This window comes from Sciurus vulgaris, assembly GCF_902686455.1.
Source record: "Sciurus vulgaris genome assembly, chromosome: 6".
In the NCBI taxonomy this organism is placed as follows: Eukaryota; Metazoa; Chordata; class Mammalia; order Rodentia; family Sciuridae; genus Sciurus; species Sciurus vulgaris.
In genome coordinates, this window is record NC_136466.1 from 108374250 (window position 1) to 108387397 (window position 13148).

At 43.6% G+C, this 13148-nt stretch overlaps 1 protein-coding gene across 5 annotated transcripts in view; it reads right to left on the reverse strand.

Moving 5' to 3' along the window:
* The window catches only part of PDE8B (phosphodiesterase 8B), a 212931-nt gene that overhangs the window by 43963 nt on the left and 155820 nt on the right, over positions 1–13148 (reverse strand). For 3 of the 5 annotated variants that reach the window (XM_079143572.1, XM_079143571.1, XM_079143575.1), the window contains exons 8-10: positions 12985–13125; positions 11328–11416; positions 9203–9263 (exon numbers count right to left, since the gene is read on the reverse strand). In XM_079143572.1, the coding sequence (XP_078999698.1) occupies positions 9203–9263; positions 11328–11416; positions 12985–13125 (291 nt within the window). The remainder of the gene's footprint in view (positions 1–9202; positions 9264–11327; positions 11417–12984; positions 13126–13148) is intronic. The other 2 variants (XM_079143574.1, XM_079143573.1) reach the window with 1 other exon arrangement.

Sequence of the window (13148 nt, forward strand, 5' to 3'; positions counted from 1 at the left end):
ATGGCTGTGGGCCCTGAAGCCCCTAGAGGCCCAGTATGCTGAGGAGCTGGACAGAGGTAGGTGGGTGGCTGAGGCTGGCCCCCAAGTGCACCTGCAGCCCTAGCTCTAGCCTCACCACACCAGGGGATCCGTCCAAGCCTGGTCATGCTCTCCTTTCCTGTTTCTAGCTACCTTTTGGCTTCTGCAGGGATTCCTTCTCAAGCACATATTTCAACTGCAGTTTGAACCCATCTCAGCCAACACCACCTCTGTGAAATCGCACACTGGCTTTCTAAGTAAGGGCAACCATTCTCTACAAAGTTTCTAAATACGCACTTGAATTTCTTTTATAACCATGTTGCTAACTACTTTTAGATTTGAATCCTGGCTCTGACACATTTATCCTATGTGACACTTGGACAGGTGTCACACTGTCCTTCACTATTCTAGTGTTCTAGTGTTCTTCACTATTCTAAGCCTCAGTCTCCTCATGTCTGAAAAGAGGATCCTAGGATCACCTCATGGGGTTGTGGTGAGGGCTACAGGAGTTATATATGTTGAGCACTGGCACAGTAAGAGGTACTTTGTGTCAGGACACAATATGTCTTATTATGATACATAAACAGAAGATCCTTGATAAGCTCCAATGATCCGACATTTACTAAGTTTAGCAGCATCAGCAGGAGATGGGGGTGGGGCAAGAGTCCAAGACAGGACAATGTCCTTGATGATCTGGTCTCATGAGGCAGCAAGAGTAAGTGCTGAGTTCACTCTGTAGAGAAGAAAAGTGGCTAGAGCACTTCCAGAAGAGAGAACCTAGGACAGGTGAGCAAGAGATTTCTAGGAGGACAAGAGAAAGGATGAGCAGGCTAGAGAGAGAACAGTGGGAGCAACACCCCTATATGAGCAAACCAGGTGTGTTTAGAGAACTTCAGAATGGCAGGAAAGGAGGGAGAGTAAGAAGGAGAGTGAGTGCCCCTTAACGATGTCTGATGATTGTTTCCCAGATGATGAAGAATCACTGGTGAGCCCTTTAGAGTAAGGACTGGGGACTGGATGGGATGATAATCAAAGATGTTTGAGTAAAGATTTAACCACTGACTTGCTGCAAAAGTACAGAGGTAGCCCAGCATGATGGTGCATGCCTGTAATCCCAGTGACTTTGGAGGTTCAGGCAGAAGGATGGCAAGTTTGAGGCCAGCCTCAGCAAATTAGTGAGTCTTTCAGCAACTTAGTGAGACTCTGTCTTAAAATAAAAAATTAAAAGGGCTGGTGATATAGCTCATTGGTAAAATCTGGGTTAGCCTGGGGTTAACTCTCCAGTACTCAAACAAAACAAAACAAACAAACAAAAACCCTCATACATATCTGCATATAAGCTTACCATAAATTTTATTGATAAAAAGCAGAGGCCAGTGTTATGATTTAGATATGAGATGACCCCCAAAACCTCATGTGTGAGACAATAAAACAATTTTCAGAAGAGAAATGATTAGATTATGAAAGATATAACCAAATCCGTGGATTAATCCACTGGCATGGATCAACTGGATGGTAACCATAGACAGGAAGGGTGTGGCTGGAGGTTTATATTTGTCCTTGGTGAGCAGAGCTCTGTCTGCTTCCTGCTGTCATGTCCAGAGTTGCTTTCCTCTGCCATGCCCTTCTGCCATGATGTTCTGCTTCACCTTGGGCCCAGAGAAATGGCGTTGCTGCTATGTACTGAACCATGAGCCAAAATAAACTATTCCTCCCTAAGTTGTTCTTGTCAGGTCTTCTGATCACAGTGATGCAGAGCTGACCTAAAAGAGTCAGTAAATTCTGGCCCAGGGAATGGCACCTGCTTTTGTAAACATAATTTTGTGACACCGCCTTAGCCATTCCTTGACACCCATTCTGTGGCTGCTTACCCACTAAGAGTTGAGTTGAAATTGCAGCTGAGACTATAAGACCTAAAATATTTATAATCTGTTCCTAAGAAAAAATTTTCCAGTACCTGATTAAAGAATATGTAACTCAGAATTCCTAAATAATACTAAAACATCGAATATTCTCTATTGTAAATTTTACATGGCCAATTGAGTCTCACAAATGTTTTTGTGGATTTTGCTGGCCTCTTGTGCCTGTAGCCAATTGACAGTTGTGACAGATGAATGAGTGGAGTTTCAAGGTGAATGTTAGTTAATATTTTCATTTATATCAAGAAGATAAAAATAAAGATTATGTAGAAATTTCATTCATTTGTTAGAGCAATTTCTTGAATCAAATGTTAGTCTTTAAATATTTTTTTCTTAAGTCTAGAGAACAAACCCCTAAAAAAATCCCTATTTGTAGTATTTGCTAATTTCATTCTGCCATGGCTGTTTGACTCTGTAAACATGTCACTGAATGTGGAGTTGGGAAGACATACAAAGTGGTCTACCTTTATGAAGCATTTCCACAATAAAGATAAAATAAATATACAAAATCTCTGGAGTACAGATAACACATATAGTAACATGCTCAGGAACTAATGGGTTTTGGATACTTATGCTCCTAAAAGTAAAATTTGTTTAATTGCATGCTTACACAATTTAATTTTTTTAATAAGATGGTGTCTGACCATCTTACCCAGCCTGGGCTTAAACTCCTGGTCTCAAGCGATCTTCCTGCCTCAGCCTCCCGAGTAGCAGGGACTACAGGTGTGCACCATTACACCCAGCTCTACAATTTAATCTTTGATAACAGTCAATTTAACAAATAACTCACAAAATTCTAGAAAATGAAACCATCAGTTTTCATTAGTGGGTGTGGTCTGGCTCCAGCACACACTATACAGAGGCAGAGCAAGCAGGCACAACCAGACGTCCTAATGGCTCAAATGTAACACCAGTGGGTGGAGGAAAGGAGATGGGGTCAAGCGCTGTGATGAAGGCACAATCTTCAGAACTTAGTAGCTTCCAGGATTCTGGGTCTTAGGAAGGCAAGGATGCTAAGGGTGGTTCTCTAGTTTAGGGAATTGACTGGATGGCGTCCTAGTAGCCAAGTCAGGGACAACAGGATAGCAGACACAGATGTGGGGAGAGACACGGTGACTTCCCTTGTCTACATCTACCCTTGTGTTTTCCACTGGACTGAAGTGCCAGGAGATTACTGCCTCTCACTTCGTGAATAAATGACTGCTTAGGCTGAGCCAAATGTCAGAACCTCAGCCTTTCTCCTTAATGTGAACTGAATGAATCCCTTCTGAAGAGTCAGACACCAGCTATTGAAAAGAAAATTTTCCAGAGAGCACTAACACTCATAAATTACACACAAAAAAATTAGTGAATGAGGAAACTGTTAACAAAAGTCAGATCTTAGGTAATTTAATGGGCAAGTTTCCAGAATGAGCAGAATCTTGCAATAGTCCCAATGATACAAATTGTAAAAGTGGGACCTCTAAAATTTAAATTAATTATAGAGGCAAAATTCTTCTCTTCAAAGGCCAACACTGTATCACCTATTTAAGTCCTAGTTATTGTAAATGTATATATATCAGTAAATAACATTGGTTTTTAAGAAAGAGCTCAGTTATGTCTGTTTCTCATTCATTTCCAACCCTATGTTACTTTTCTTAAATCAAACTAATTTTTCTCTATGTTTAGGCCTCCAGTTTTGAGGCTAAATTGAGCAGGACCTCCCTGTTGGAGCAGGTTATTATTGGTGAGGGGGCATTAAGGTTTCAGCAGAGGGAAACTTTATTTACAGTTCAGACTTATCATTCCCTCCCCTCTCTTCCTCCCGTCTGACACTATAGGCCAAGTGTCTTGTAAACATCTAGTGATGTGGCACAGAGGACAAGATGCAAGGACAGGGAAGGCAAAGAAACTCCATATTGCTGTACAGAGCAGACAACCCCAGGCCTACTGCCCTGCTGGTCACAAGAGGCTGGCGATTCTCTGCCAGGATGAAAACACCTGAGTCTACCAGAACCTGTGCAGCCTCCTCCCACACTGTGCTCAGTGTAGGTACAAAAGCTTAAAATGTCCTTGGTTTACTCTCTCCTCATTAACCAATCCCTCTCAACTTTAGACCTCTGGTACTCACAAAATGTGTCCTGACCAGTCTCAGCAGCCTCCACCAATGCCTGACATGAAATTGTCTCTCCCTCCTCTGAACCAAGACCTTCTCATGCACACAATCCTATCACTGAACTCTTAATTTCCTTCCGGTAAGCTCCTGCAGTCTTGTAGCCTCAGGCTCCAATAGTCCCTGACTCGCAGCAGGCATGCCATTCATGTATGTTCAAGGCTTGGTTATTCAAAATGTGGTTTCTCAGGGGGAAAAAATGTGGGGTTTTGCAACATCAGAGGTCTTTCTTTAAATAGTTTCTTGCAAATATGTACTAAAGCTAAATGGAAAAATTTGGATAATTTTGTTTACTTAGTGGCTTCACCACATATACCAATAAATATTTCAGGACACCTGCTGTAAGTAAGGTACACATGTGCAAGCTCTATATTATGGTAATATGTCAATGACACAAAATGTACTTCTAAATGTGAATGGCCACTTTTAGAGGCAGCCAAGGTCATGTTTGCAGTTATAGTAACCTCGTCTCCAATTTGTTTTAAGAAGTCACACTTGGATGTGTGCCTTGAAGAATGAGCAAATATTCTTTGTCTTTCCACATGAGACATATATTGATTACATACATAATAGTTTGGGGGAAGGGGAGACCTGGATGGCTGGAAGAATACTGAAAACAATTTTTTTCTGAGTATTTTAATCTCAGAACAGACTCTGCTCATGGACTAATGATCAGAGTTCACACCATCCCAGTCTCAAAGCCAATAATCTTGGCCCATAGCTCTCAAATTTTGGCATGTTTGAAGGCTTGTTAAAACAGTGTTGACATCCACCCCCCCAGTCTCTGATTCTGAAATTCTGATTTTGCAGTTCTAACAAATTCCCAATAATGCTGGTGCTACTACTGCTCCAGGGAATCATACTTTGGGAATCACTGATCCAGTTGGTTCTCCAGCGAATTCCTCAGACAGTTTTTCCCACTGAGTGCTCAGTCTAGTTCTGACCTGCCCCCATACACTGGGGAACTTACCATTCACTAAGACTATGAACTTTGGTCAGTTCCATTAGATGATATTTCTTCCCCACGTTAAGCCAAATATGAGCAATTCCTTAAAACTTTCCCCTGCTTTTGCCTCCAGGGTCTGGACCTTCCTTCTTTCCATGAAGCTGTCACAAAACTGAAGATTCCGTTTTCTTTTCTTCCTGCTCCTTCACACCTCATATCCTTCAGATCTTGCTTTAGACATTTCTGCCTTAACCTTGTGGATTGCTATGACAGGAAAGTTCTGTTTTTTCCTAATCTGTACAATTTCAAGATTAAACAGCTTATTATAAAACAAAATATGCATGAACCCCAAAAAGTTGTAACCCAAAGTGAGACATCAACATTGTAAACTTGACCAGTTTAGCCCTTTCTGTTCTCATATAAGTTACATATATGAAAGTGCTTTAGAAGCTGACTTCCCAACATCAGGCCCCAGGTGAATGTTAGGCTGTAACAACACGTACATCAGTTTGCAGTGGAAGAAACCAGTTTTTCCATGAAGCCTAATTCATTCTAGTTAAATAGCTGCTTTCCATTCAGAGATTATGCCCTTTTATTTTTCATGGTTGAAATAATCTTCTTGCCATGAAATGAGGTGAGAAAGGGATCAATGGAGTTCTAAAATTGGGGCCCCCACTTTCTAGCTCTGTAAAGTCCTGTACAAAACCAGGTCAGACTGGTCTCATTTTGCTCTCATTCAGCTGTTGTTTGGATCCTTGATTAGCCAGAAAGCAGAACGCTCCCTCTGAGTCTGGCCATGTCCTTGCCCTGTGTATACCCCGCACCGTGGAATGGAATGGGGGCATCTTTCCTAGAGCTGCTCATTGTAGGGCCTATGCTCTCTGACTTGGCAGAAGAACTGCTTCCTCTTTTAGGACAGGAGATTCCTTCCTCCCTGAGGGCTTCTCCATGGCCCTACATGTCATCCTTCCATGAGAAGAGGGATCAGGCCACCTGACAGACACTGCCTACTGACTTCCCATGTTCTTTCCCACGGGCGCTAAGCTTACCACTAGCACACTGGCTTTCAGGGCTGCTGTGCCCCTGATATTCTCATGGCCAAGGTGTGGAGGTGTGAGTGAGCCCAGGGGATGCTTGTGCAATCATGCTGCAGATGGGCACTGTAGGGGGGGCAGCAAGGAGGCCCCTCAGCTTTGCGAGGCTCCCCTTTCCCAGGCTAGGTTCTGGTCTGGCTTAGGAGGATCTGATGTAAGGTAGGGGTTCTGGATACCTCCTTTCCCTGTGCAGTCTCACTCTTGGATCATGGCTATAAATCCATGAAATTTCATAGTTTTAGTCATATATTTGAATTTTGATTTTGACCTGGGGAAAAGACAAAGGCCTCCAGTGACTGTGTCCTCACATCCTTAGGATGCCAGGGTAAAGGGGTTGAAATGGGTTTTGAGATAGGACACGGGGTTAACAGAAACGACAAAGGGTACCCCAGGGTGTGTGTATGTGGCGGGGTGGGGGAGGCGGGCAGGGATTCTTGGGATTCTGGGATATTACTGGCCTAAGAAAGTGGGAAATTCAAGAAAGAAAATCATCTTCTAGAAACAGAGGTCAGCAAACTTTTTCTGTAAAAAGCCTTATAGTTAACGTTCTAGGCTTTGCAGGCCCTGTGGTCTGTTGTAACTGCTCCACTCTGTGTTGTGGTATGACAGCAGCGACAGAGAGCATGGCTGTGTTCCAACAGAGCTGTATTCACAAAGCAGGCCATCTCTGGCCTGGAGGCTGCAGTGTGTTGCCCTTGTCCTAGACAAGGCCTCAAGAACTCTTTGTCAGCCTCCCTAGGCCCTGAGTTCTGTGCTTTTTCAGTGGTCGGCTGGTTACTCCGCTGTGTTATATTTTGTTCTGTTCAATCCGTTTGCTTGCCCGTGAACCTCATGACATCTAAGGCCAGGACTCCACGTCCCTGCTCTGCCAGCACAGAGCAGGTGTTTTGTACACATCTGGGGAGAAGGTGTGTGTGGTGGAGGGGGAGAAAATGTTTATAGCAGACAAACCTTACTGAGCATTTCCAGTCTCCTGGCAAAAAGCTACAGGGCTCACAGAGGAAAAGGAATATTTACTGATGACAAACACGACCAGCAGTCAGCCTGCCTGGCTTACAATTCCGTTCCTTGTTAAAATTCAAACCCATGGGTCGATTTTGACGTCAGGGCTAAACCCCAGAAAGCAGTACCACCGGAACGCCTGCAGACAGGTTGGTCAGCATCCAAGGAGCCCTCCCCGGCACAGAGCCCGTGGCCATGTACTCCAGCTTCCTTCCATGAGGAGGAAAAGCACTGCAGCCAGCCAGGGGGATAAAAATGCTTTATTATTGGAAAATCTAAGAGTCTCTCTAGGCCTGTGCAGCACCATTAGGTGACGTCAATGGCTCAGGGTATCCGAGCTCTGTGTTTCTACCCTTCTCAGAACAGCAGCTGATTCACGGCAGTAAAGGCGTTTCTATTTAGAGCTGCAGAAAAGAAGAGGTGGTCCCTTGCTTCTGCATCCTGAAGTCCTATGCTAACAGATTGTCTGCTCTCTCTGTGCAGCAAGAAGCGTTCAGAGCTGGCAGGAAGCCAGGACTGAGACTGTCCATTTCATTGAAGCTGACCAACAGGTTGAGGACCTAGTATGTGCCAGGAAGGTGGACACACAAATACTAGTGGCCCTCCTAGAGACGGGGAGGGGAGGTTAGCACAAAAACAGCTGGGAACATGGTGGGGGAATAATACAAGGCCAGGAAAGTGCCTTGGGGAGCAAGGTGGTTCTTAATACTTCTGAGGCTGGACCAAGGAGGACTGCTATGATTTGGACATGTGGAACTGAAGAGGTACTGGGACAAGGAGAGTGGAGGCCTCATTCATATGAGAAAGGGAAGAGGAGGGGGAGTGAGGTCAAGATGGCGGGCCAAGTGGGTCTGTGTCCTCTACTGTGGATCCAGAGCCCAGTGGTTTGCACTGCTTGTGTTCAGTAAAAGACACACCAGGATTGCTTGTCCCTCTCCCTCCCTCCACCTGGGTCACCTCTTATGCAGACCTCATTCCTCCTCCCAGCATGCTTCAGAGTGGCTCTTTGAAGATTTTTTTTTCCCTTTGAAAGTCATTCCCTTTCTTTCCCAGAGGTCTCCAAGGATTTGCCTCTATGTGACTTTATGGTATTAACTGAAAATTTCCTGCTTCCAGATTAAATTCTCAGAGCTGAAGAAAGCATTTTGGGCTGAACTAAACATTATGAACAAGCTCATGGCCATGGACACCTTCAATGCCCTGAGGCACCGACTGACCCAGTCCCACCCTCCCTCTGGGGCCTCTCCTCACTGGAAGGAGCCCAGGTGGCTGCAGTCCTCCCAGTGCAGGTCCACCTCCGCGTTTGACCAGGTCTCACCTCATCCTGCACTTCACAAGTCTCCACCACACATAAATACAGTGGCTTCTTCCCTGGGTGCTCTTAAAGTCCCTTAGAGACACTGTCCCTTCTTGAAAATTCTTCATCAAAGGTCATATAAGTTTTCAAAAATAGATAGGCAAGTATGTTTATTGTCTACTTTTTAATCAACAAATTATAAAGCATAAGGTAAAAAATCTACATGATCCAATAGGAAAAGTATAAATCAAGTGGGAAAAAAATACCTCTATGCAGGATGCTCCCTATGATAAAACTACCTTAAAAAGTTCCTGAATATAACAATATACTAAAATTGTTATTTTAGTAAGACAGCATTCAAATGTATTGCTCTACGTGATGTAATAGTAAGAATGTGAAGTGCTATTTTGAAATTACTTCTGATCATTTGTAGTGGTGAAATGCTCCAGTGAAGATATGCATTATATTTGTTTATAAGATTAAGACAGGAAATAGAACATCTTTTGTTTGGAAGAAGAACTTTATATCATAAAATATATCAGCCTGGAGAGTTAGGCATAAGGCACAGGGTAACCAACGTGCACTACCAATGAAGCAAGACAAACTTGTAGAGGAATTTGGGGGGGAAAATCTGTCAGAGGTATCTAATTTTCTCATAAACCTTCTTCACTGGCAACTACAGTAAGATATGGAGAAAGACAAGCAGAGAACACTGGTTGAGATGTAACGCATGGCCGAGCTGACAAAGCAAACGGAGGAAGCTGAATACTGTACCTGCTTGTTATTGTCAGTGGTACAACACAGCTTCTTGAGGGAGACAAAATGCCTAATTTTCCTAATAATATAAATAATCAGTTATTAGTCAGATAGGAGAGGATTCACAAGTCAACAAATGAAAACATCAACAGAGTCTTCTTCTAAGCAGATTTAGAATTCAAACAAAACCCAAGCCTCAGGAAACACACTTTCTACCCTGAGCTCATATGAGCTTCCCTGGTCATTCTAGCAGGTTTGGAAACTTTCCTAGTGGGTATTTCATTTTGCAATGGCCTCTTGAAGTTTGGTGCCTAGTTATCTTCAGTGATAGAATGAAATGCTACTGCACTAAATTGGTTTTAATTCAGCTGACAAGAATAATTTTATTGCTTATTATAAAAAATAATCTAAAGACTCATTTGGACAATGACCAAATTTCATGGTTGCTGTTTTTACATTAAATATTCCCTATTCTTTCATACTATGGTTGTCATAATGATGGCATTTTTCAGGCAGAGAAAAATCCTTCAATTTCGAGGTCATGAACAGAATCCTGAAACTCAACCTGTGGTCTTGCTCACCAACACAAGGGACACCAAGTAGAAGATGATAGGCACCCCAGCCTTGTGCAAAAAAAAAAAAATCAGCTCAGGATGGATTTTTCTGTCAAGAGTAAAGCCATGAAATCCAGAGAGTATGTTATAATTTATATCTGAGAAGATTTGGGTGCATCAAAGGATGCACCCAAGTCTGTCTCTCTTTCTCTGTCTCTGTCTCTTTCTTTTACTCTCTCTGGTTTACTTTTCTCTAGATGATTCTGAAGAGAGCTTTAAAAATACTGGTTATTCTGTAATGAGTTTTGCACAAATAGGGCAGGGTAAAATTTCCCTACTTTTAATCAGAATAGCCTCTGATAGCTCACTGTCTACAATTAGGGAAAATAACACTAGAAATTATGTCTGGATAAAAGAATTTCTTTCTCTCATCTGTCAAATCAGAAAAAAAATTATTCTGACAGCAATTACCAAGCAATAGAATGTCTCCTCTGCTTTGGTTACCCAATGATTCTGGCCACACATACAGAGTGATTTTAGCTTCCATGTTCTGAGAAGATGGTCTAAGGATGAGGACAGAAGCAACAGGACAGCCACAGGTATTGACTTCCTCCCATGGCTCTGTGCACTGATAGCTGGTGAGAATGGCCACACTGAGGTGGTGCCTGTCAGGAGGAAGGCCTGGGGGCAGCCTCTTGCCCACAGCTGGGAACCCTTGGTCAGGGGCCTGTCAGTACCCACAACCTCCAGTCATGCCAGAGGGGAGACACAAATTACAAAATGGCATGAAATACCAGGTGGTGGTGGTCTCTGAACAGACAGGAGAACAATTTTCAAACTAACCAAACAAGTAAAATTGGAGGGGAAATAATCCATAAACACTGTTGAGTTTATGGAATATCTAGTTTTCTAATCACATAATGATTTGCAAGAAACTCAGGTAGTCTGGGAGTCACACGTGGGACTTTCTGGTTCCAGTTATTGGCATAACAACTGCTATCATGATTCCTTCCAATATGTCACATATCAGGTGTCCCTTATAAGTTCAAACTCTTGTGCTGGTCTTGATCTTCAAGCTAATTTACAAAGACTCATCCTATTTAGTGGTTCTATTTAGCTTTGTGAACCTCCTCACAAAATCTGATTGGGAGAAGGAGCAGGAGTTGCCTATTTTCCAGTCTCTCCACAAAATTCCCTAGTAATCTGAGGTTCCCTGTAATTGAAGCTCTCGGCTCCTAATCAGACACCTTTCTCTCCCAGGTCAGCAGGCTCCATGGTTCTTTCACCTTTTGAGTCCACTCAGAGGGTACTAGGAATAATGGGACCACATATGATAGGTGGGTGTGGATAGTTGGGGAGTGGGGGCAAGTGCTTCATGAAAGACCATTAGCAGGACAGAGTGTAGGGAAACTACATCCAGAAGTTGTAGCTGGCCCTGTGGAGGTAACCTTGATATATACTACATCTTGCATAACCCTGCTGCATTGTGGACCTAAGGCTAACACTGGCATTTCAATGCACAAACCCAATGCCCACAAGGGCCTGAAGTCCTTATCTTCAGCTGAAAGAGTTGAAGAGTTTGCTCTCACCCTCCTTGGCCAATCACTGGGGTGATCTTCACATGCTGTTGGATGCTGTCCCCGGATTTCCGTCTGGCATAGTAAACCCCCTGCCACTCCTACATGAACAAAGAGAACTCTTAAATCCTTCAGTCGAGGCACATAGCTGCTACTACAGAGGTTCTTAGAGGGCTGTGAGAAAGTTCCCACATGGTTTTGTTTTACAAAACTACTACATTTTTGCACCTGCTGTAGTGCTGTCCTGGTCACAATGCATAAAGACAAGACCACAAGACCAATATGTCCACTGCTATGCTGTTTGTCCAGGGTCCCCGGACACTTGATCAGTGGATGGAATTTGTACTATCAGTCCTAGGGGTTCCATGGCACCAGGTTTGAGAAGTCCCTCTTGAACTCTTCACTATCACCTGTGAGCTTGATATCATTATCCTTATTTACAGATGGACACACTGAGATACAGAGATTCTCACTGGCTTGCACATCAGAGAGTGAAGGATCTGGTTATAGTTTGCATTTCTTTAGCCCTCCTTGAAGCCCCCACCTTTCTAACATTCCAGCAGCCTCCCAGCCAAGACTTCTCTGAGACAAGGCTGGCTCCTCACAGTTTCCACGGGTGATGCCAAGGGGAGCAAGAAGATTCCTGCTGTCTCTGGACCCTGTGGATCTGGCTTGGATAAAGAGCCAAGTGACCTCAGAGAGAACCCTGGGGCACCTCCACTAATTCTAGGAGGCAGTGGTTAAATCAGAAACTGAGATTCTCTGCAGCCATTTCTTTCCCCCTGTCACATATGATGTGGCTAATGAGTACACACATTAGAGTCACCAGACCGGTGACTGGATTCTTTGGGCAAAAAAAAATCTCTGGAGTACTTTATAATGTTCCATTTCCTTTTAGAGTCTTGTAGCTTCAACTTTTTTTAAAAAAGTAATTTTGGCCCTCGCATAATCCAAACTCATTTTATTCTTATAAAGTGCCCTCACTATTCAATGAAGACAGTGTTTACTGAACTGCTGCACAGTAGAGAAAGGAAGATGAAAGCAATAATAAGCGAGGAGGCATTTGGAATGCTTACAAGAAAGCGCACAGGCAGTTCTGACTCTGAGGGCCAGAACTCCTCAGGAGGAAGGGACTAGAGGGGAAATTCCTCCCACATTTCCACCACGCCTTCATCGACCTGGATGAACTGGAAGCCACTGGGAACAGGTGGGGCAGGGAGAAGCAAGCTACACAATGGATATTGAATAGTGATGAATAAAAAGAGCAGAAAAACAATAACTGACCCAAAAAACTGAGCCAACCCACCAAGACTGATATGAAGTCCTTCCAGTCCCCAGACACTGATAAACTGAAAAACACAACAGCTCTCTGAGTAGGTTCAAAGACAGGCAGGGTCATCTAGCAATGGCAGGTGGGACAGATGGTGTATATGCATGCAATGAATAACTGTCCTTGCACAAAACCAGCTGATGGATAACCATGACAAGCACCTTATTCACTTGAGACCCCAAATTAGCCCTTGGTTCCTTTTGCAAATATCAAAGATTTTCTCTTAATTACGATACTATTAAGGAAAACAACATTAAGGATGGGACAAAAAAACTCTCCCAAAGGGGAGAAAAAAGCACTGGGCGGGGCTGGTGTTGTGGTCTCGTCAGCGCCACCCACCTTTCCCTTCTTGATGCAGGTATTGATGGTGTCGAGAAGGTCTGCGCGGTTCTTATCGCTCTTGGGCAGGTCGGCGAGTTCTTTCCCCAGGAGCTCCCCTTTGTGATAGCCCATCATTCGTTCAAAGGCTGGGTTGACATACTGTTAATGGGAGGAGGATACAT